Here is a 22,045-nt window from a genome sequence, read left to right as displayed (position 1 = left end):
CCTCGGATTACTCTGGATCAGATCTTGAAATAACAGAAATTTAGTTTATTCCCTTTTCATCCCACGACTCCGATAAAGAAAAGAAAAAGAAAAAAGAAAAAGAGCACGTATGGTACAGATATCATGCCCAAGTCAGACTCCCAACACATAAATAGCAAATAGAGGACCACGTCGGTTGTCACTAGGAACGAAACACTTCAACACCAAAGCAAAGCAAGGACTTTCTTAGAAATGCTTAATCGCTATCATCGCTGTCCTCCTTACCCTGCTTCGACTTTCTCCGCTCCTTTTTCTCCTTCTTCTCCTTCTTCTTCTTCTTGCGCTCGGCGCGCTCTTCTGCGGTCTCGCCGTCATGTCTCTTGCGCTTCTTGTCGTCCTGGTCATCGTCGACGTCCATGTTGTCCTGAGGAGACGACGGGGCTTCGGGGACGGCAGCGGCGGGGGTGGGGGGTGCGGCGCCTTCCTCTCCCTCCGGTGCAGTGTAGTCCTTGTAGTCAGACTTCCACTGGGCAGGGGTGGCCTCGTTGGTGCGACCGTATTTCTGTAAAATATTTAGTCAGCCTTGATCCTGATCCGAATGGGGCTTCACGAGATTGTGGTTCTTACATCCAGCTTTCCGGCAGACTTGAGCTTCTTCTTCTCCAAAGCCACGGGGCCCAGACCCCATCGGCGAGGGTAGAGATCACGCTCCATGATGCAACGCTTGACCTTGGCCACAACACCGTGGTCGCAAGTGGTCAACTCGACGGTCGACATCTGGGCGATACCGATGGCGATAGCCTCACCCTTGGTAGTCATGAGCACAACCTCCTCGTTGATATCAATGCCAGACTCTACAATCCACGTTAGTCACACATCAAGCCAGCCGAATATAGAATGGGGCCAAACGTACCGAAACGCAGCAGACCCGGAATCATGAGCTTGGCACCGTAGCAAACAGCATTGACGGCGCTATCCTTCACGACAATACGCTTGTAAGTCGTGAGGAGACTCTCCAACGGGCTGATGACGGTACGGAGGTACGACTCATCACGCTGGTTGTCGTACATCCACTGGGCATCCAAAACATCGTGCAGAGTGACCAGGCCACGGTTCTCATCCATGGCACCAGATCGTACACGGCGCAGTTCCTGCATGTGCGCACCAACACCGAGCAGAAGACCCAAATGAACGCAAAGGGTTCGGATGTACGTGCCAGCCTCACAGCTAACCCAGAACACACCAAGGTGTCTCTCGTTGTCAAACTCGTAAAGCTTGCTCTCGTGGATCGTACGGATACGGAGCTGACGCTTGACAGCGGAGATCAGAGGGGGGCGCTGGAACAGGGCACCCGTCAGGGTCTCCAGGGCGCGGCGGAACTGAGCCTCGCCGCCAGGGATCTTCTCATGCAGACGGATCACGCAAACGTATTCTTTTCCGGCACCTTGCTGCGACTTGACAAGGCGAGTGGCACGGTCAATGCAGACGATCAGACAACCGGTGACCTTGGGATCAAGCGTTCCACTGTGGCCAGTTTTCTCGGCCCTTAAAAGTACGTCTCAGTATCTAGCTCTCCAGTGCAAGCATGAACAGTCAAGAACTAACCTCAAGATCCTCTTCATCCAAGCGACGACTTCATGGCTGGACGGGTTGGACGGCTTGTCCAGGTTGATCACACCGGAGTTGATATACGACTTCAGATCACGCTTCAGAGGAGCGCAACCGGCAGGGATGGGGGTGAAGTGACCCGTTCTGACGAGGACTAGAAGATAGAGAGTCAGTCGCCAGCCTCAGCCACTGAAAGGATGTAATCTTGAATGCTTGGGGAAGCAAGAATGAAATCTCGATCTAGATGGAAACGTACGCTTGTCATAATTCTTGAGCAAAAGCGGCCACTCAGAGGTAGGGATGTTGCCGTTGCCAGCCTCTGGCTTAATTGTGTAATCCATCGCTTCACTCGCCATTGCGACTGCCACTATTTGCAGGAAGCTTGAACGGTCTGACTTGAGGATGGCAGAAAATCCGAGCAAGTGGGCGCGTTGGGAAAAGTCGCAGGAAAAATTGCACTGCAGAGCCAAGGTCTTCCCGAGACGCTAGCGAGAAAGAGGTTTAAGAATTTTTGCTGAAGTGCGGCGGCGGCAATAATACCAGCTGCTTACGGGTCCATGGTATGGGTATTGTCACGGAGAGTACCCGGGTGGTATTTTATGTAATCTCCATACTCGACATGGTTTAGCGCTGGGAAGTGGAAATCTTCCCCATTCATCCTATCCTATCTCATGACTTGTCTGCTGCTGATAGTAGTCGTTCTACAAAACTTTCTACCTCTACTAACTCATAAATATGCACAAGTAACTCCATGCTATGATTACGCGAGTAGATTCAGTACTAATTGTTTGGCTGTTTTATGCACATCCTGCAATTGCAATGCAATGACTTTGCTTCCTTGACAACCTGGTCTGACAGCTGGTCGCCTCCGAGTTAGACCATCTCGAGACAAATGATGATTACATGTTGGGTCTGTCAAGACTCAATTCCCCCCCAATCTCCGCCCAGGGCCGCGGCCACTCCAAGGACTCTGCAAAGACGAAGTCCAACCGCTTGATGAGGGATTTTGCGCCGGGCCTGTTGGTCGGTATGCAGTTCCATAGGCTCGATTCGCGCTTCTAGGCACATAAGTCGAGAAGAGCCTTCTCACAAAGGCCGGTGTGGTGAGATAGTTTCGACCACCGCCGAATGCCGGATAAATCCGCGTCAGGAAATCGTACATATGAGCAGCAAGTATTCCGGTGCTCTCATACAGTGCAGCAGGCCACCCGGACATCACTAAGGTGACACCAAGCATAGCCCAAGGTACCATCTCCATCGGGATCTGGAAGAAGAAAAAATTCGTCTTTCTCCCTCGATTATCCTGCGCGGATGTGTAGACAAAAGCGAGTATCAAAGCTATCCGACGTCAGAATAGGCACGAGGGCCATGCAGATTACCACAGCAAGCTCACCGGACGTGAAGATTACACCATTCAGCAGATAACCTGCGGTGAGCTATTATGCATAGTTAGCATAAAGACATTGTAGCTACACCTTAAGAGTGCGAGATGGAAATGGAAGGAAATAAATCAAACAAATGGAATGAAAATGAGATCTTGGTTGAATAAACAGGTAATAATATAATCTATAATGTAGGGCACCATAAAAACCATCGTGAATAATTGGTCACGGAGGCTATCTCAAAGGCAATCCCACCATTCCCACAGCGCACACAGCCCCTGAAAGATCAGTGTAGGGACTGTACGGGCTGCAGGGGTAATCTCCCTCGCTTCCAGGAACCGCTTCGACTAAATAATAGGCCGGGCGGGCAGATAATGCGAGGTGAACGGTAAAGCAACAGACAAAAAAGAAAAGTGTGGGAAAACAGTAATGAGGAGCTTTAGGAAGTATGAAATTGAAATGCTCAAGGGTGCTCTTTTGCAATATTCCTTGGGACAAAGCTCGCAACTTACCAGGATAACGGTGGCTACAAAGAATACATAGGTGAAGAAATCACCCGGTAAACTGAAGCGCGGCGAATCTGTTTCCAAACCACTGCCATAGGTGAACACTGGCCGGGGATTAGCACCGTTGTTGAGACGAGCCAGCAAATTTCATACAAAAGTAAAGATCAAAGATAAATGACAGCCGTGGCCCGGTCAGTAGGAAAGACGAGAAAAGTCTCCACAGATCAGGCGGAAGCTTGAACAACAACTCTGGTAGGAAGATGACTCGATGAGCACCCAGCAAACCACCATAGACCAGTGCAGACTGGGCAAAGGTAAGGGCGGTCAAAGTCCTAGACCCATGAACATCGGTCAATAAATCCCAGTGTCAATAGGAATTCGTGACATAGATGTACCTGGTGACAGGAGGGGCAGCCCAAAAACGATCCATAGCTTGAAATGAGTATTGCAATCAAGACACTGCAGTTATGATATGGTTGTACTCAAGCAAGACTCACTCCGATCATTATGAAGTGCAAACTGAGGCTCCTGTAGTTAGTCTGAAGCGACAATGGTACATGTGTAGGAGAAGAGAAGAGTGAGAAAGGAGGAAGCGAAAGGGTTTTTAAAGTGAGAAATTGAGATGTGGCATCCACTTTTGCTCGGGACACGTTTTCCCGCTCCGATATCTGGTGGAGTGCCGATACACAGCTGTGTATTTCGATGTTGTTCTACGGAGTACGGAGTATGTACGTAATTAATTACCGACTACCTTTCGAGGATGCCAATGCTTGGACATTTGTAGCTCTTCCCGTGTCTTGATCAGTCTGAGAGATATCTATCAGTGTCGTGTTGGGAAACATATTCATATCGATATGGATAAGTACACGATCAATGACCAAAGGCACAAGGTATGAAAGTAGGTAGACTAGGGTGTGTGCATGAGCACGATATATATCCACTAGTTATACAGAAGTAGGCCTAAAACCACACGGTCACCACGCACCAGCCAACACCATTGAAGGAAGGAACCGGTACCCAAAGGAGGGACTGCCTTTTATAACCCACGTGTTCGAACAGTTCCTCGAACGGCGAGGCTGCCTTCCCTATCCTCAATCCACACCTCCCAGGTTCCATCGTCTCTTCCAGGTTTGCGCTTCCCACAAACCGTCAGTTCTTCTCCAACATAGAGCGGGGATATGTTTCTATAGTCGATCTGACTGATGATTCGACCGCACCCGACAAGTTGGGTGCGAATGGCCGTGAGCATTAACACCAAAGTTAGCGGACCGTGTACAAGAAGGTTTCGGTAGCCTTCCACACTTCTGGTGTACGTTTTATCGAGGTGAATAGAATGGGCGTTGAATGTTAGTGCCGAAAAGCGAAACAGCAAAGCTTCGTTGGGCTTAATCCGATGGCGGAATTCAGGAGCCTGGGGAGCTTCATTGGACAAAGGCATCATCAGCTGGTATCTCAGAGGGCATGTTGAGCTAGACTAACGAACGTTTGAGTATTCTCTGGTTCAGCCCAAAGTTTTGCTGATCGAACTTCAGTTGTTCTTCGGACTTCCCCCGCATGAAGATCAGGTGTCGGTTCTCGATGATCGAACAATCTCCAGGCCTCTCCTCATCCTCTTCCATCATGCGTGCTCTAACGTCTTCGATCCCCTCTCCATCCGAGACTCTCCCTATCCTTCTTTCAATTCTCACGACGACCTTCTCTTCCTCTCCCTTGCCTTTCAAAGTAACGTCGCGATTCGTTTCGATGCAGACAGCTCGACTGCCATCGAGCACAGGGGCCCCCGTAAGAAAATCGACGCTTCCACCAGCCCACAAACGCCTAGTAAATGGCTCGCCTGGATAGTGTAGTGTATCTGTGCCATCGGGAAGCAATTCCGAAAGAGGCACCTGAGGAGGAAAGTAGATTATGTGGTGTCCTTCCGGCATGCGGGGTCGCGCCGTGATGGACGGAAGACTGGCGGCATTGTCTGAAACTGATGGCGAGATTTTGAACAGGTTATTTATTGTTTGGTCCAGAAGGTAGGATGGCTGTGTATGTAAATAATCAAAGACCAAGGGGAGCCGCCGTGATGTCACTGTCTGGTGTAACTGCTCCGCGAGCGAGGAATATGTCCGTAATACGGAGATTGGGCCCCCTGGACCTCCGGGGCGAAGACGGGAAAATACTTTCCTCTTCATCAGGCACCATTAGAGATGGGCACTCTTGCATGGAGGAACCTGGGTGGTCGAACAGTCGGCAAAGGCATAAACATTGACACCTTGGGTCGATAGTTTGTTTTGTTTGACCGAGCTATCTAATCAGGTACTTGAAGATCACCCCTCCGCAGATCAACAATCATTCGAGCGCAAAAATTCGGCGAGGTTGACCACAGCTGACAAGCAAATTGGGCTGCAAGGGCCACTCTTCCTCTGGCGCTCCCCTTCTTCCAAAAGTAACAACCAAATCAATGGAGTCTCTCACGGTAGCATTCCTCGGCCCAGTGGCGTCCTTCTCTCATCAGGTTAGACACATTGCTATACCTCTTATCAGGAACGTCATTGATTAACACAAGCGACGTGACAGGCTGCTGCTGAGTACTTTGGAAATTCGGTCACCCTACTGCCCCACGTGTCGTTTGGAGATGCCTTTGCTTCTGTCCAAAACGGAGCAACGGACTATGCGATCATCCCTTGTGAGAATTCGACGAACGGATCAGTCGTCCAAACCCTCGACCTTCTCATCGACCGAGAAGATCGCTATACCGACGTGAGGGTGGTCGCGGAGTATTATTTGACCGTTCACCACTGCCTCTTGGCCCGCAAAGGCGCATTTCCTTCTTATCAGCGGGGCGAAACTCGGATCGCCAAGTTATATACACACCCTCAGGCCTGGGGCCAGTGCGAGATCTTCCTCGACAAGTACTGTAAAGGCGTTGAGAGGCAGGACGTATCGTCCACGTCCAAGGCAGGCGAGATTGTTTCGAAGGAAACGGATGAACAGAGTGCCGCAATCGCTAGCCGCTTTGCTGCTGAGCACCATGGGCTAGACGTTTTAGAAGAGAACATCGAGGACAAGGACGACAACACCACACGCTTCCTCGTCTTGAGGAATGCTAAGTCGGATAGTGGAGCTCGACTTCCCGGCGAAGACAGCACCACGGATGCGACAACAACAACTCAAAGATCATTGTTCACGTTCATGGTCCCTCAGGAAGCACCTGGGACGCTGGCGGACGCATTGCTGATTTTCAAGAAGCATGGCATGAATATTACAAGCATTAATACCCGACCGAGTCAACAAAAACCCTGGAAATATGTATTTCTGGTCGAATGCGATATGGCGTCTACTGACCGAAGCCAACAGGCTGTTGCTGATATACTGCATGGGTTGCGACAAGTGACAGAACAATGCAAATACTTAGGGACTTGGGCAAATCAACTCACGAAGTCCTGAGCATATACAGGCCTCCCTACTCTTGGGCAGGGAATTTGGAAGGGCACAGTTGTCTTACGTCCCTTCCAGAAACTGGCTGCTCAAATCTGCCTAGAAAGAGTATATACTAGCCAAGATGGGCCCAGCCCGAGGAACGATAAGCTAGATGGATAGTAAGGGGCTTCAAAAGTTGCTCTGTAGATGTTCACAAAGCCACCTATTCGAGGAATTGATCCATTCATACTTTATTTATTTATATAATGAGTGCGTTAGGGGAACGAAGCAGATAGAAACAGTAATGCCAACGGGGCAGTCCGAAGATTCGAGGAAGAAAAGATAGGTCGGTTTCAACTTAAAAGGTCTCGAGCTTGACAATATTTGTAAATGGACGTAGATCTCAGGCAACAAATCTACATCCTCTTGCAAATCACACCTTGTGATGACTTAGGTTGTCTGGGAAACCTCAATGAGCATTGTATGGAGCTTGGATGACCCTGCTAAAAACGATGTACCGTTAGGATACTAGATCAAGAAGAATGGGAAAGAAAAGAGTATACCTCGGTGCAGCTCCGCGGCGTTCTTCCCAGGCCAGATCGCAGTTAATCTCAATGGGGCCATGGTTTTGTCATCATAACCGCCTTCACGATCCACCGGGCGAGCCGTCAAAAGATCCACCTTGGGAGCTTCTGGCCGTTCATCCTCGCTCTCTGCGAGGCCGCTGAACCGTCAATCTGTGATAAAAAGTGCTGGTTAGCATGCGAATGAAGTTGATAGCCCAGGCGACATACCGTCGTAAAATTCATCCTCATCACTGTAGTCGGCAAGCTGTTCGAAGTTGACCTTGTATCGAAGGATGGCGCCGATACCACCGAAACCCTTGACAAACTGGTTACCTTCGCTGGACCGGTCAGAAACGAACTCCAGAGCCGCACCAAAGTCCTTGTAGGACTCGGCAAGCCACTCAAGGAACGATGTCTGCTCAATGACTTCCATCTCCGTGCCAGTCTCCTTGTCAGTGAACAATTCTCTGTTTTCTTCCTGGGCCTTGGTTGTGTGAACAATGACCTCAGCGCCGGTGGAGTCTTTCAGGACCCATCGAGAGACATCCAAGTTCTCATAGACAATCAAGATTTCTGCTGCACCGAGTTCCATGGCCTTCAGGGTGTCTTCGATACCGTAGCAAACCTTCCCGGTATCTTGACTGATTTCCTCGAAGTATTTGCCAATGAGTTTCTTCTCCTGGACAAACTTAACATTGCTGAGAGTCTCGGAAGCAAGTTCAATGGCTTGGTTGAAGCCGTTTTCTCCACCGTAGGAAACATCGACAATCTTGATAACCTTGGCTTGCAATCGTCCATCGAACAAATCGGACTGGTTCAAATCATTCTTGAAATCAGCAGAACCGGCCAAAATCAGACCCGCAACATTGACCTTGTCGGCGGTGATATAATTCTGGACCGCCAACTCTGCGATCTTGCGGACGTAATTGTGCCGCTTTTCTTCACGGAGACGAGAAAAACGCAACGCGGACTGTCCACCACGACCGTGTTTCTTTGGCAAGTCGACGCTGAGCTTCTGAAGAATTTCTCGGGTATTTCCACTGAGTGTGCCGAAAAGTGTACCATTACCATCCATGACAATAAACCCGAATTTTTGGTCGGATTCGAGAAGCTCACTTAGCGCTTCCGTGTGGAACTTGTTGTCACAAAGGTAAAGCGACGTGTTGATAGGCTTGAACGGTTCGAAGTCGATGTTGATCTTACGTTCCTTTCCTTCGGACGTAATGATTTCACCACAGTAGACGACCAAGCCGTTCGGGGGAACCTTGTTGTACAGCTTCAGACGTTGTTGTGTGGACGTGATGGCCGAGAGAACCGAAAGCCGATTGACACGGGATTTGATGTTGGAGGCAGTACCCTATGGACGGGACCCTGGTAAGCGACGCTCCGACAGAAACTCAGTGGTTGCAGACATACAAATTCTTCAGCCAACATCTTTGCCGCTCGAGAAACCTGATCCTTGGGGGCTGTCCAAAGGCTAGATTAGCCACATATTCCAACCGGGGTTGGATGGCAGGGAAAGCTCACGGATGATGAGAGAGATCATGGAGGTTCCATTTCCTCTGGCCGCTTCAAGCCGCTTGATCAGCTTCTTGACCTTCCAGATCTCAATGTTCTTCTCCGCTTCGTTCGGCTGAGCCGCGCTCATGTTGGGCGAGGCAACTGGAGTTGTCCGACCAAGGAAATTCAAGTAAAGATTGCCGGCGCTGGTGTTTGCACAGTTGTCAGCTTCGTAGTGTTATAGAAAACTTGGCGTCGCGATAGAAATATCCAGTAGTGGGGATGAAATTATGTAAGGTCGAAGACAAAGAAGGGGTAAAAGGATCCAAGAACCGAGGAAAGATAGACTGCTAAGATGAGCCGCAAAAACCACGTACCTCGAATCAAGTCGATTTGCCGTCCGAATCCAGCGGGGTGTTGTTTAAGCAAATTTCAATCAGGCATCGTGGGGGAGGGGGGGGGGGATCAGTGACAAAAAAAGGAAGAATGGGTCGGCAATCGCCTGTTTTGGATGACATAAGCCCTTGGGTTTCCCGCACAAGAGTTTATACTTCGTATAGTACGGTGTGATTCAGGCACAGGAACAAGTCCGATGTATGATTATTTTAACTTGAAGGCCATGCCACCACTACTACATCTACTAAACTACGATTCCACTACGCATATCTGGGCTGCTGTAGAGGTCTTGCACCTCAAGTTACCTTAACAAGTGGGGTTCGTCAAGTCGCAATGCGGACACAGTGTTGGCGCTATCAATATCGTAGCTTCCCCAGTCGCGGACCAATTATTATTCAGGCCACATGAACAAAGTTGAAACACCTATCCTACAGGAAATCCTATCCCCCAGGCCAATAGGCGAGATAAGTAAAGCACTTCTATGGAGTCTCTTCTCCGTTGAAATCAATTAGGGTGACAAGAGGATATAAGATAGAGGGAGAAACGTAAGATTTGGTGTTTACTGGACATAGGTATGAATGTGCTTCCTCGTAAATGGGCATACATAATGGATATACATCTAGTTACCATGCCCTTACAACCTGTGTGAAGTCACAAGCCCGAAAGTGACTCTTACTAAGCAAATGTTGTTTCGGAGTGGCTCTGATGCCCTATTCTGTGTTGGATGGCAGGCATTTTAGATTACCACTGGGTAGGTTGGCTGGAACAGTAAAGAAAAGTTTGATAGTTGCCACTCAGGCAGACTTTGTGCTCAAGGTAAGAAACTGGTGACTCGGTTATCTTTGTGCCAAAAGAAGGTTTTGGTCAACTATGGGTTTGTCTGCGTGGAAACCAGAGCAGACCTCTCGTGGCCTTACAAACGAAAACCAGGGATTAAAAATTACAATGCAGTCTTTCATAATCATTTCTGATGTCGATCTCAACCGTAGAGATCCTGGCCAGTACTCTCACATCATTACAGATTGAAGGGTTGGGTAAATTATTGATATATCCTTCATATCAAACGTTTCGAAAATCTCCCAAAATACGCTGGCCAAACACCTAAAAATATCCCATATGCTATGACTGCTCGCAAAGAATCTCTGGCGGTCATCCTCCACTGTCCACGTGCCCTATTCCAAGGTGGCTGCAACAAGCTCAATCCAACGTGGCGCGGGAATAGGGATCCCAACCGTATGTCAGGGTGGATTGGAGACTACCTGAGTAGTTTTGCGGCGGGAAACGATCGCGCGAAGGAAAAGCCTGCGCACTCGATCCGGTGTCTTTTGCCCACCACGCCATTCATCACTTGGTGACAATGGCGAAATTATTTCTCGTCGTCCCAGGGTTCAACATTTCTTTCTTGTAAGATTTTGGCTTGCTGTCATGCCAATGTTCCCAAAGTTGGAATATCAACTTTGAGGTCTTCTTTGTGTTTACCAACACGAAACCCAGCGTGGAGAGTATATCATTCAATCTGCTCTCTGTGAGATACCTTGAATTGTCAACGCAAGCAAGGGGTAGCACCAGGAATAAGCTGGGTGTCACAGTTATCGATGCATTTGATGGAGGCGATTTCGTCAAGAAGGCGACACAACGTTTCAACATCTCTCCCCTACAGAGAGGGCTTGACACATAATTTAATACCAACGAGAGGCTTATTATGTGGAAGCGGTCGGAATCATCGACAGGAAGTGGCCTCTCCATGAAGTCCTGCTTCAAAATCCCCGGCTCTTGGGAGTTGAGATCGATCCTTGTAACATCCAATTGTGGGTTTATGGAGCAAGCATTCTTGGTGCTCAGTGCGCCCACTTCGAGGACTCGAAATTTTGACTTCATGTCGGCCAATTCACGCAATTTGGGGCTAATCCAGTCAACCAGAACTTTGCTAGAGTCTCCCCCACGTTCCATAGATTGACCGAGTTTGCTGGCTAATTGATAGCTTTCCAACCCACCATTGTCCTTGATTTCTGCATCGAGCTTGGCCACCAGAATCTGGTCGCCGGCCTGTTGGGCTTGTTCGCGCCTTTTGAGGAGGCGATGGTGCGTGCGGATCAAATTTCGGGTGGCTTTTGATGACAATGCGGCACGGTTGGTTTTTGCTGTAGGTGGACGGGTGTGGGAAAGCAGCATAGGCTTTCGGACTTTGTTCTTTTTCAAGCCCATGGTCTAATCGCTATTTTCAAAGCTTCTCGTCGGGGTATGTTCTCAGCGTCCTTGAGTCTTGACCAGTGGATGGTGGCGAACTGGGGTTTGTTCGGATCAGTAACTGCGGAGGGAAAATGGCGAGAGCTCAGGCCGGTAGTCTATCTATACCATTATGACCTGCAACCTCACCATCATGCAATAAGCAGCATTGTGAAAAAAATAATTCTGTACCAGTCAGTAAATTGCCTAATACCAAGTAGTATTCAATTATCAAGTACAGAGCAGGTACCACAAGCATGAATAGTCCGATCTACTCAGTACTGCTGGACCAGTTAACTAGCCGCAGGCATCGTTAAATTGATTAGAATATTCCTGAGTAATCAACAGACTCGCTAATCCGCAACAGGAATAGTCGAAGAACCCGTGACTCGGGGAAGGCAAGGCGGTAGGTCAGGTGACCCACAGAATAGACCGTAGGGTTTTCATTAAGCGAAGGCATCCCAAATCACCAGCCTTTCGACACTGCGACAATCATCACGACAGCGCCGGACGACAGCCATGGCCCCTCAGGCGGATAACAAGCAAGGTAGGTCGCATTTGAATGCCCTCGTTCTCCCCACTGCGTGTCCAAATTTCCGAGATCCCAGAGTGCGAGTTTGAGCGTTTCGCGACATTCCGACACAAAGATGAGGGGTGTGAAAATGGTACTATTGCAGTGCTCTGCCTCAAGATTGCTCGCTCCAGCAGTATCGCTGCAGACATAGGCACGGAATTGCTACGGCCAGAGCCTGTGTCATTTTGATTTTCAAACTTGCATTCTGGGCGGATTTTATTTGGACGCAATAATTGGGTTGCTCTCTGGTTTGCCACAAGTACTGATTTGCTATCGATATAGGCAAGACGAAGCCCAGCGACAAGGCTGGCGCTGCCGCCAAGGCAGTCTTGAAGGGTGCAGGCGTATGTTGACCCGATCTCCCTTGAAGTGCATGAACAATTCTAATCGGAATCCCCATTTAGGCACACAAGTCTCGCAAGGTCCGCACCTCGACCACCTTCCACCGCCCCAAGACCCTTCAGCTCTCTCGGTCGCCCAAGTACCCGCGCACCTCCATCCCCCACGGTACTCGTCTCGACTCCAACAAGGTCATCCTGTACCCTCTCAACACCGAGAGTGCCATGAAGAAGATCGAGGAGAACAACACCCTGGTCTTCATCGTGGACGTCAAGTCGAACAAGCGCCAGATCAAGCAGGCCCTCAAGAAGCTGTACGATGTCGACACCGTCAAGGTTAACACTCTCGTCAGGTATGAATTTCCCCGTGTGGCTAGTTCGCTAGTTTCGACCAGTTTGGGATGGCAAAAATTCTAACAAGCATTGCAGACCTGATGGCTCCAAGAAGGCCTTCGCCCGCCTAACCCCCGATGTGGATGCTCTGGACATTGCCGCCACTAAGCTGGCCATTGTCTAAAAGGATTTATTGGGTTTGGGCGAACATCTGTTTTTCAATTCTGCACGGTGGTCAATAAAAATTATGTTACCAACTGCCGGTTATGCAACGAGGGCTGAATGACTATAAATTCAACAAAAAATAAGTTGTACCAACGCATGCATTTGAAAGTGCTTGCTTGTAAGGATGTGTAGTTGTAATGGCTAGTAGGGTAACACCTGAAACCTCAAGATTTTGATCCCGTTATATTGAGTAGTCATTATTCAAATAGTAATAGCAATAGTAATGACAATAAAAAGAACAAGATCAGCCACACCACCTGCAATGCAATACAATACAACCAAATGCTGAGAAGTATCATCCAACAGAAAACTTTATAATTGCTATTCATACAATCTGACCCGCCCGGTGCGCTCTACAGAGCCATCCCAGGTAATCTTCTGAAACCAATACAGTCCACACAACCCCCAAGATAAACAATCCAACTCAGTTCCCACGGAGCTGCTCCAGATGTTTCAAGACAGAGAGGTTCGTATCCATCCACCGCTCAACACAGTTCGTCGCGCAAGTCTCCTCCGACGAATCCAGACGGCCCGACGAGATCTTTCCGCTGACGCACTTCTTCCAACACACATCAGACAGGTGGTGGACGGCTGAATCGTACAAGTCAGCGATTGTAAATTGAGTAGACAAGGACAATGAAAAGGGAAGCTCACTCTGCTGGATTTGGGATTTCTGAGCTGCGCTCGTCAGAAACTGGTTCAGTTCCTTCTTGTCCGCATCGCTGAGCTTGGAGATGTCGACTTGCTGCTGGGGGTCCATGACGGCTGTGAATGTGAAGTTTCGATTTAAATCTCGATGAGAATTTATTGACTGTAATAGCTCTCCGTGGAATCCGGGGAAGTAGAAACAAGAGATATCAATGAGGGAGTATGGTGGTGAACACTGTTAACTATGTATGTCGAGCAAAAGTCAAGGACGGTCCGCATAATGGGGAAGGCGGTATACCGCGGCACAAAAAGATAACCCCAAGGTTTGTACGAACTGTCCCGCCTGCAATCATGAAGTCAACCGTTTTTGTTTCAACATCTTTAGCACAGCGCCAGGATTCCGAGCCCGATACTTGCATCGAAAACTACCACTTGCCACCACCTGGACAGGAAAGAACCTCACCACCCGATAAACCCCCATCAACCCACTCAATAACCAGCCATCATGCCTCCGATACGAACCTCGCGCAATCGCAAAGCACCACCCCCAGGCTTCGACGACATCGAAGACACACTCCTCGAATTCAGCAACAAGATGAAAGATGCCGAAAACGCGCCCCACGACGGGCAGAAGAAGCACGAGATGTTATGGTCCATCTTCCAGATCAGTCATCAGCGTAAGCAAGCATCTGCCTCCCCCGCAGCGGTCCTCTGGGACGACAGTGGCTGACCTAACCGTACAACAGGCAGCAGATACATCTACGACCTATACTACGAAAAGGGAGCTATATCGCGACCGCTGTACGACTGGCTTCTGAAGAATAACTACGCCGATGCGAGCTTGATCGCCAAGTGGAAGAAACAGGGTTATGAGAAGGTATTTACCACTTTTCCCCGCTTTATGCAAACATTCTCCCCCTCCAGAGGTCCAAGATAAGCCATGTGCTGACTTGTTCACTTATAGCTTTGCTGCCTCCGTTGCATCCAGCCCAAGGAAACGAATTTCAACGCGACGTGCATCTGCCGGGTCCCGAAAGCCCAGCTCAAAGAAGATCAAATGATTCAATGCGTGAGCTGTGGTTGTCGAGGGTGTGCCAGCAGCGATTAGCCTTTTGTAGGTATTGCTGATCGGTTATAGAAAAAGGGCGGACGGGGTGTGTCGAAGTGAGACACTTGGTACGATAGGCGTTAGTAGTCCTTGGGTTTGGTTTAATTTTGCTTGCAGGATGGCGGCGTTTTGGTTACATGATTCGAAATTTCTTGCATCAATATCCCTCCCCCTCCCCCACCGAATTCCTCCCTTGCTTGCCCCCCCTTCCTAGGATTTATGCAGAAGCTGCCCTTCAATTTCGGCCTTTGTTTATTACTAACAGTGACCTTGGGCGGTAATTCGATACCCACTAAAGTACCTCTCATATGAGATGAAATGCTTACGCAATGACTTGTATCTAAGTAGGATATCAAGAGACGATCATGGCTGGCCAGGGTCAAATTAGACAAAATTGCAAACTAAACTATTTAGAAACTGCGCGTTTGAAAGGAGGGAATGTGGGAAGAACAAAAAAATATTCACGCTTGTTAAAACATTGCATCTCATGTACATCTTAGCAAATGTCGTCATGGAAGTCATGAAAGGTCGTCCCAGGCCCAAAGTCAAGCCAACACCAGACCTTAGCCCAAAACTCCGGAAATTCAGTGCCCCCGTGTTAAAGTAAACCAGCACCAACAGCAATAGAACCATGCGGGAAAGGAAGAAAGAAGAAGAAAAAACACCAGAATCAAAACTCAAGGTACGCCAGGAGAAACATCAGTTGGCATCATCAAAACAATTGTAGAATGACATCATAATAGTTTCGACGCCACAATTCTCGACATTCCGTCATTGCACGGAGATGGAGATTCGCGTGTCGTTGCCCGGAATCATCGGGGCGGACGGCTCAGAACAAGGATGTATTGCTTCGATGATTGAGCTGTGGTCTGGCAGCGTGCGGCTTTGGTCGAGATAGACCATCTTTGCTGGCGCCCCCAATCTTTTGGAACCCCTGCAAGAGGTCAACACCATCAACCTCGCCGGGACTTTCGTCAAAGAGATGGAATGAGAAGAAGTCGTCATGTGTGGCATCGATGAAGCGCGCATTGTCGGGCACTTTCGACGGAGATTCGGGGAATAGCAATCCCTTTGCTTTTTGAGAAGATAAGGGATGTAGGCCTGTTCTGTTGTTGGCACCCACTGCGGTGATATCCGCGAGAGCACTGTTGTGAGCTGCGCCCGTATCAGTTCTATTACGCTTAGCAGAGCGTTTTTCAGGCGAGCCATATGCTGAGGTGGAAATGTTTTCGACAGTAGTGTCTGCGAAAACGTCGAAGTTCGTATGAAGGTTGTCATTAGGTGTGCATGCTTCATCCTGGATATTAAACGCTGGGCTCCACGGAAGATCCTCGTCGGTCAGTCCCAGATGTTTGATTGGCGAGTTGACCATTTGCTGGATCCTTTTGCGATGGTTCCGCAGGTTGGTGTTGGGTGATACAGACGGTGGTGGCTTCAAGGGCTTCTTGAATTTGATCACGGGCGTTATGGGCGGCGGTAGCATACTAACATATTCACCGCGGAGAGGCGAGGACCCAACGATCAGACCAGCATCCCGGAGGACCCCCGAATGGCTGGGGCTGATATCGTGGGAAGAACTTCGGATGCGTGCAATCTCTTCCTCAGCTCGACCGCGCTTGATACGCGGCGGTTCGATATCCAAGTCCGAGGTCAAGATATGCCCAGTCTTGTTGGGCCGCATCGCCGAGGACTCCAATGACGAGAAATACCCACTATCATTCATCGCAGTCGACTTCCGACTCTTGCCGCGGGGGACGACCCCGGAGGCGACAGTCTGGGAGGGGGTAGGCGGAGTTCCCTGGCGAATGAATCGGGGCGGCACGACCGGGGGTGAAGAGTGGATTGGCTGCGGTGGGGAAGAGCGCGGTGGAAGGGGTTGCTGCGCCGCCGTGACATTGACGCCCTCGTCACCTACATCTTCCTGGAGAGCAGGGTCGGAGGCAGGCAGAGTCGCATCCGAAGACAGGTCCACGTTTTTCGTCGACGTCAACGCCGAGGGGTTGGTGGACGGTGCGACAGCCCAGGTGGTGGTACTGGAGTTGGGCGGGGGTGCTGTCTCTTTTTGGGGAGCTGCGGGAAGGGGGAGGCTGGACATGGTTGCACGGCGCAGAGGTCTGTCCTTTAGAAACTGTGCTTCCATCCCGGGCTCGATGATCCAGTAATTGCCTTTACCCGGGTCGTCTTTTGGGCGCTCCTGTTTGACGAAAGCTTTGTTCAGGCTGAGATTGTGACGAATGCTATTTTGCCAGCCCGGGTCACTGTTTTTATAGTACGAGAATGTATCCGAGATCCATTTGTATATTTGCGCCAGGGTCAAGCGTCTATTGGTTGCACGCAGGATCGACATGCCAATCAGGGTTGCATAGCTGTACGGGGGTTTGGTGCCATCGTCCTCTATTGGCGGCATCTCGTGTGGCTCCGGGAGAGGGACTAAGCTAAGATCCTCGCGCTTCGGCTTCTTGGTGGGTCGTTCTTTGAGCGGCGCCGCCTCCATCAAGGACCTCTTCAAGGACGACCTGGACGCGAAGGGTTCAGGGAAATCGGCAAAGTTGTCGCTCGGGGGTTCGTCCCCTGACTGCTGGTCTCTAGAGAACTGTTTCGCCGGGTTGACGCTGGGAAACGTGGTGAATAGGGCCGAATGCGGCATGGGTGACGTGGGAGGAGCATGCGAATATGTATTGTAGGGAGTCTTCTTTGCGGGGAGTCCGTGGTGAAGGCTTGGGGGGTAGGGGCGGTTATCGACACCGTTCCTAGATCTCTTCCCGAAGAAAGGGAGGCCTTCGAGGTACGAGGTGCTTTAGTTGGCGACGGCTTTTGCGAGCCACCAGAGGGCGGATTCAGAACGCAATCTTGGCTTGCGACTTTTTCGGCGGGCTTGGAGGGCAGTGGTGACGGATCCAGGCGAGAACGCGGCCCGCGAAGTTGCTTATTCGAAGGAGACAGTGGCCTGGCCATTGTGTAGACCTCTTGACGCAGAACGCGTCGGACTGATGATGCCACTGGCCAGAAGTCGATAGATGCTGGCTGACGATACCCGGCGCGTCGACTAGACAGGGTTCCTTCTTTAGTCCAGGCGAGAGACGACGGCAGGGCGCAAGCACCTAGTGTCGAACGAGGTTAAATGGCGAGGGTAAAAGCCCAGTAGCGAGATGCCTGGGACCGGCAGGTGTGACGATAGAAGCGATTTTGTTCCAAAGACCAAGGCACACAAGGCTACCTCAGTCCGTAAGAGATTTAGAGATCAGGCCACAAGGCGCTACCAAATGTGCATGGAGACGGTGGGCCCAAGCAGTACATGGACCTGGTGGCACACCAGGGCAAATAAAAAAAAAAAAATAGGAAAAAAAAAAAGAGGAGACAACCAAAAGGATTTCCCGTCAATCGAAGGGTCAGTCTCGAGTCAGCGAATCGTTTGCATCGACCGTACTCCGTCGGCTGGAAAGAGATAGATGGTTTGGAGTGATCAGTGGAGCGGGTCTGCGCAAACCGGTGAACTACCAAAGGCGAAAAGAGAAAGAGGTTGGGGAAAGAGGGAGGAAGATATGTATCGAGGGAATGGGAACGAGGCTCATAAATTGGAATGACTGGATGGCTCCAAGATTCAATCCCTTCGCTGGCAATCGAAGGCTAATCCCAAGCAAGGTGGGGGCGCGCAAGCGGGATACTTCGGGCGAATACTAGGCAGGAAAGTAAGTTAACTCGTCGCAATTCAATCATGAAAGTGGAATGGGGGAGGAAGGTGCCTTGAATGGGCTCTGTTGATGCCCCGTCGCGATATCGTGTGTCTGTATGGTATGGTTCCTACCGGGTCGCGTCACGCGTCACTCCCGCCGATTCCACGCCAAATCCCCGCTGCAGGGGCAGGTGTTCTGCAGGAGGGTATTGTCATCGGTGACAATACAGCAAGTTTCGGCCGCAACCAGTTAGCCCCGTGTAATCTACACTAAACCCCATCAGGCCTAACTCCTTACTCGATCCAGTGATCCACCGGGGCTCCAATCAGCAGACGATCTCGGCAGATCATAGAGAGGGTCCCGATCAATTGGGCGCCAACCGGCATGTGGGAGTCTAGGTCGCCCCTCCGCATACTATGGACGTACCTACCTACGTATGTAGGATCGCTCACAACGGGGCAAATTAAAAAAAAAAAGGTTCGGAAAAGGAAGGGAGGGGTACCGTCCTGTGGACCTGATTATTGGATCTATCCTACGAAGAACTCGGGGGGCAAGGACACGGCTGAGACAAGACTTGGTCAGGAGTTGTGGCGGGCCAATTCGACATGCGCCGACCTTAGGTGCCTTGACCCTGCATACGTAAATGTCTATGTCGACTTTTGTACCTACATGAGCAAGGGCGAACAATCGTCAACCAAGGTTGTCAAATGGCTTTTTACTTGCTCCAGCACCTTGATCCCCAAGTATCACGGTCTTCGGTAGAAGGACTCGTGCGGTGGACATGGATTGTATTATCCTCCAGGTCAACTCGATATCCGGGCGGGCGTTTTGCTCGCGTTGTGTCCGTACGATCTACAGGAGACTCCGCGTGGCTCTCACGTCGATACCCGGGTTTAAAAAGATATTATCCCTTGGGCGAATACGGCGGGAGGGTATCAACTCCTCACCGGGTCTTGTACCATCTTACCTCTAATGTAAAGGGAGGCCACTACCCTCCATTCATGAGGTATCTACGATTTAATCTGCCGGCAACTAGTGATGGACATTTCTAGTGGATATTCATGGATTCTTCCATGGTAATGGGAGTATTCAATTCTATTCTAATCTATTCTGAGCCCCTACCGTGTCTGTTTTGAACTCGAAAACGCCTTGTAATGGAAACGTAACAATGTGAAAATGGTGCATTCACAGGCACCCCGATGAGGGGGCTCGCAGAATACCCGGAATATGTGGGGGGCACCAATATCGAAAGAAGATAAGCAGACAGCGAGTGCCGTTTCCAACCCCATCGTATAACAAAACTGAAGGTTGATGCGCTCACAGAGCAAAGATCCCAACACTAACATCTCTGACATGACATGAATTTGGCTCGGATATGGTAGGATATGATCAAGGTTTCGCTAATTCTATAAAGCTGAGGGTGCATGCCAATAAAGGGTGTGGTGTCGAATGCAGGAAACGAAAGGCTAGCAAAAGAAAACGACATGCCTTTAATCTAAGAAAGTGAACATGTTCGTGTGTATTATATTTAATGCGCGGTCTGCGTCTCTCTCTTCGATGACACATGATATGTTGATCTCACTCGCGCCTGTAAACAGAGTTAGAACGAAGGGGTCAGCTAGTGAGGAGCGCCAACACTTACCTTGAGAGATCATTTCTATATTAACGTTGCTTTCACCGAGAGTCGAGAACATTCTCCCGGCGACTCCGATCATATTCTTCATTTGCTTTCCAACAAGGCTGAGGATGGCCATATTCGGGATGATGTCAACGGTGCCGTATCTCTGGAGGTCGTGTAAGGCCCCCTTAAGATCATCATCGATGATCACCACATCGTCTCTGCCGGTCCCGTTTAAGAGAGGGACTTCCGAGTGAAGCGCCATTGAAATATGTACCTCGCTCGTAGAGATAAGATCGATCGAGAGTCTCCAGCGGTCAAGCACGGAGAATATACCAGCAAAAAACCCGTGTGACAAGGAGCGTTTATTTGAGTGCACATTAATCACCAAGATCTTGTGCTTGATCGTTACAGCGGTGGGGCGCTTCGGTCTTTGCATGAAGCTGGGGCTTCGGGTACGGAACAATCGTGGATCGTGGCCCGGAGTGGTTTTCTCAAGTTCATCGGGGGAATCCGGGTATATCACTGTGCCATCTCCCTTTGGGTTCATGACATTTTTGATGCGGATGGGGATCCTGGCGCGAATGACCTGCTCCATGGTGAAAGGGTGGATGACTTCGGAACCATAAAACGTCAACTCTGCGGCCTCGGAGGGAGTGATTGCAGGTAGAAGGCGTGCCGTAGGCACCTTTCGCGGATCCGCAGTGAAAATCCCATCAACCTCCTTCCACACTTGTAGTTCTTTGGCACGGACCCCGACCGCAACCAGTGCAGCACAAAGATCCGTATAGCCACGCCCAATTTTGTCGAGAAGGCCGCCAGGCACAGTTCCAAAATAACCAGTCACGACAGGAACCTTGCCGTGACAGGCCCGGACTTCCCTGGCGAGAGAATTGGACAGATGGTCATAGAAGCTTTGGTCCAGGCCTTGACTTGAGATGGGGAAATCGATAATCTCGGTCAAGTCCACAAACTGCGAATCTACTCCACGATCTTGTAAAAAGGCAGCCATGAGCCGGCAACTCAGCTTCTCCCCTGTGCTGATCACTTTATCCACACAGCGCGCACTGATTTCTCCAAGGGTCTGAGCAGCCTCTAAAACTTTTAGGACTCTGTCACAGTCTCCATTGATCTCCGCGACCAACCGACTTCTGATCTCTTGAGACTGAACCTGGGTTTCGACCACTTCGATGTGTTCCCCGCGAACGGCTTCAACGAAGGAGATATAATGCGATTGTGTATTCTCTGCGTCCCGCGCCGCTCGGAGTAACCTGTACAAGATCGCGCATTAGATAAAGAACAAAACATGATGATGAGAATGTGCCATTTTCAATAGAGTAATGGAGTAGTTGAGAGGAAGGGAGAGAGAATGAAGTGTCACTGTAGAAAAATAAATGACTCACCGATTTGTAGTGCCTTCGGCTTTGGTAGAACTGCTTCTTGCAGAACATACGACGGCCACATTGTGCTCAGATAAACTGGGTCTTCAACAAAGAATAGATGAGAGTCCGGACTCGGTGTGCAATTCTGCTGGTAAGATCTTGTCCACAAACTTACATGACAACTTGGTCAATAATGTTGAAGGCAAACTTTCCGACACTAGTACCGCCAAACTTCTGCACAACCCAATTCCCAGTGGAGGGGCTAATGGGAGCACCATTGACAATAGGCATCGCATGCGAGCCGGGATTTAATGGTCCATCCATCATTTGGAGATTTTGGCCGCTGTGTTGAACCTTGCTTGTCAAATGGTAATCATGACCCTGTAGTTGGTTTTGGAGCAGGATAGTCTTTTATGCGGACCAGTGGGGTTGCGAAAGCGGAGACAAGAGTCATACCTTTGCGGCGTCCGTTTTTTTTTTCTTTTTCCTTCCGCCTTCCCTTTTTGCGAATGGTGTCGGAGCTGATATCGGAGTTAGGCCTAGATAATAGGTGATCAACATTATTGTAACTGCAAGG

General features: G+C 49.8%; 11 protein-coding genes across 11 annotated transcripts; 3 read left to right on the top strand and 8 right to left on the bottom strand.

Annotated features, from left to right (window-relative positions):
• Positions 1 to 26: 26 nt before the first annotated feature.
• cbf5 (pseudouridine synthase CBF5) lies at positions 27 to 2,046 on the bottom strand. Its single transcript, XM_024834196.1, has 5 exons — positions 1,844 to 2,046; positions 1,585 to 1,741; positions 893 to 1,524; positions 607 to 833; positions 27 to 541 (listed from the first exon to the last, which is right to left on the bottom strand). Exons 1-5 carry the CDS (start codon positions 1,941 to 1,943, stop codon positions 236 to 238), a joined length of 1,422 nt encoding a protein of 473 aa, XP_024693962.1. The 5' UTR covers positions 1,944 to 2,046; the 3' UTR covers positions 27 to 235.
• A 299-nt stretch (positions 2,047 to 2,345) lies between these two features.
• P168DRAFT_288826 (DER1-domain-containing protein) lies at positions 2,346 to 4,033 on the bottom strand. Its single transcript, XM_024836878.1, has 5 exons — positions 3,871 to 4,033; positions 3,629 to 3,807; positions 3,482 to 3,579; positions 2,981 to 3,023; positions 2,346 to 2,925 (listed from the first exon to the last, which is right to left on the bottom strand). The coding sequence occupies exons 1-5, from the start codon at positions 3,903 to 3,905 to the stop codon at positions 2,510 to 2,512; spliced, it is 771 nt and encodes a 256-aa protein (XP_024693961.1). The 5' UTR covers positions 3,906 to 4,033; the 3' UTR covers positions 2,346 to 2,509.
• Positions 4,034 to 4,331: 298 nt separating this feature from the next.
• Positions 4,332 to 5,729, bottom strand: P168DRAFT_249899 (uncharacterized protein). Its single transcript, XM_024834195.1, has 2 exons — positions 4,959 to 5,729; positions 4,332 to 4,894 (listed from the first exon to the last, which is right to left on the bottom strand). Exons 1-2 carry the CDS (start codon positions 5,650 to 5,652, stop codon positions 4,512 to 4,514), a joined length of 1,077 nt encoding a protein of 358 aa, XP_024693960.1. The 5' UTR covers positions 5,653 to 5,729; the 3' UTR covers positions 4,332 to 4,511.
• On the top strand, positions 5,670 to 7,103 carry P168DRAFT_265746 (prephenate dehydratase PHA2). The gene is made up of 2 exons (XM_024834930.1): positions 5,670 to 5,975; positions 6,038 to 7,103. Exons 1-2 carry the CDS (start codon positions 5,922 to 5,924, stop codon positions 6,905 to 6,907), a joined length of 924 nt encoding a protein of 307 aa, XP_024693959.1. The 5' UTR covers positions 5,670 to 5,921; the 3' UTR covers positions 6,908 to 7,103.
• A 227-nt stretch (positions 7,104 to 7,330) lies between these two features.
• P168DRAFT_295832 (translation termination factor eRF1) lies at positions 7,331 to 9,094 on the bottom strand (the record flags this gene model as incomplete). The annotated part of the gene is made up of 5 exons (XM_024838067.1): positions 7,331 to 7,383; positions 7,444 to 7,593; positions 7,675 to 8,803; positions 8,863 to 8,912; positions 8,974 to 9,094. The coding sequence occupies 5 exons, from the start codon at positions 9,092 to 9,094 to the stop codon at positions 7,331 to 7,333; spliced, it is 1,503 nt and encodes a 500-aa protein (XP_024693958.1).
• Positions 9,095 to 10,294: 1,200 nt separating this feature from the next.
• Positions 10,295 to 11,814, bottom strand: P168DRAFT_249891 (25S rRNA (adenine2142-N1)-methyltransferase). The gene has a single exon (XM_024834194.1). It carries the CDS (start codon positions 11,545 to 11,547, stop codon positions 10,687 to 10,689), a length of 861 nt encoding a protein of 286 aa, XP_024693957.1. The 5' UTR covers positions 11,548 to 11,814; the 3' UTR covers positions 10,295 to 10,686.
• Positions 11,815 to 12,423: 609 nt separating this feature from the next.
• P168DRAFT_234136 (60S ribosomal protein uL23) lies at positions 12,424 to 12,997 on the top strand (the record flags this gene model as incomplete). The annotated part of the gene is made up of 3 exons (XM_024833400.1): positions 12,424 to 12,486; positions 12,547 to 12,833; positions 12,910 to 12,997. Coding segments are annotated over 3 exons (438 nt in total), but the record flags the coding sequence as incomplete, so codon positions are not given.
• Positions 12,998 to 13,334: 337 nt separating this feature from the next.
• Positions 13,335 to 13,914, bottom strand: P168DRAFT_249885 (Tim10/DDP family zinc finger protein). Its single transcript, XM_024834193.1, has 2 exons — positions 13,693 to 13,914; positions 13,335 to 13,629 (listed from the first exon to the last, which is right to left on the bottom strand). Exons 1-2 carry the CDS (start codon positions 13,796 to 13,798, stop codon positions 13,463 to 13,465), a joined length of 273 nt encoding a protein of 90 aa, XP_024693955.1. The 5' UTR covers positions 13,799 to 13,914; the 3' UTR covers positions 13,335 to 13,462.
• A 210-nt stretch (positions 13,915 to 14,124) lies between these two features.
• Positions 14,125 to 15,122, top strand: P168DRAFT_249883 (BUD31 family protein). The gene is made up of 3 exons (XM_024834192.1): positions 14,125 to 14,363; positions 14,433 to 14,563; positions 14,651 to 15,122. Exons 1-3 carry the CDS (start codon positions 14,192 to 14,194, stop codon positions 14,792 to 14,794), a joined length of 447 nt encoding a protein of 148 aa, XP_024693954.1. The 5' UTR covers positions 14,125 to 14,191; the 3' UTR covers positions 14,795 to 15,122.
• A 38-nt stretch (positions 15,123 to 15,160) lies between these two features.
• Positions 15,161 to 18,109, bottom strand: P168DRAFT_288818 (putative forkhead transcription factor). The gene is made up of 2 exons (XM_024836877.1): positions 17,540 to 18,109; positions 15,161 to 17,486 (listed from the first exon to the last, which is right to left on the bottom strand). Exons 1-2 carry the CDS (start codon positions 17,747 to 17,749, stop codon positions 15,624 to 15,626), a joined length of 2,073 nt encoding a protein of 690 aa, XP_024693953.1. The 5' UTR covers positions 17,750 to 18,109; the 3' UTR covers positions 15,161 to 15,623.
• A 1,464-nt stretch (positions 18,110 to 19,573) lies between these two features.
• Positions 19,574 to 21,865, bottom strand: P168DRAFT_249880 (aspartate kinase). The gene is made up of 4 exons (XM_024834191.1): positions 21,644 to 21,865; positions 21,490 to 21,570; positions 20,111 to 21,357; positions 19,574 to 20,056 (listed from the first exon to the last, which is right to left on the bottom strand). The coding sequence occupies exons 1-4, from the start codon at positions 21,793 to 21,795 to the stop codon at positions 19,959 to 19,961; spliced, it is 1,578 nt and encodes a 525-aa protein (XP_024693952.1). The 5' UTR covers positions 21,796 to 21,865; the 3' UTR covers positions 19,574 to 19,958.
• Positions 21,866 to 22,045: the final 180 nt, after the last annotated feature.

The sequence above is a fragment of the Aspergillus campestris genome (genome assembly GCF_002847485.1).
Source record: "Aspergillus campestris IBT 28561 chromosome Unknown P168scaffold_4, whole genome shotgun sequence".
Lineage (NCBI taxonomy): Eukaryota > Fungi > Ascomycota > Eurotiomycetes > Eurotiales > Aspergillaceae > Aspergillus > Aspergillus campestris.
Note: the sequence above shows the minus strand (reverse complement) of the source record. Positions and strands in the feature narration are given on the sequence as shown.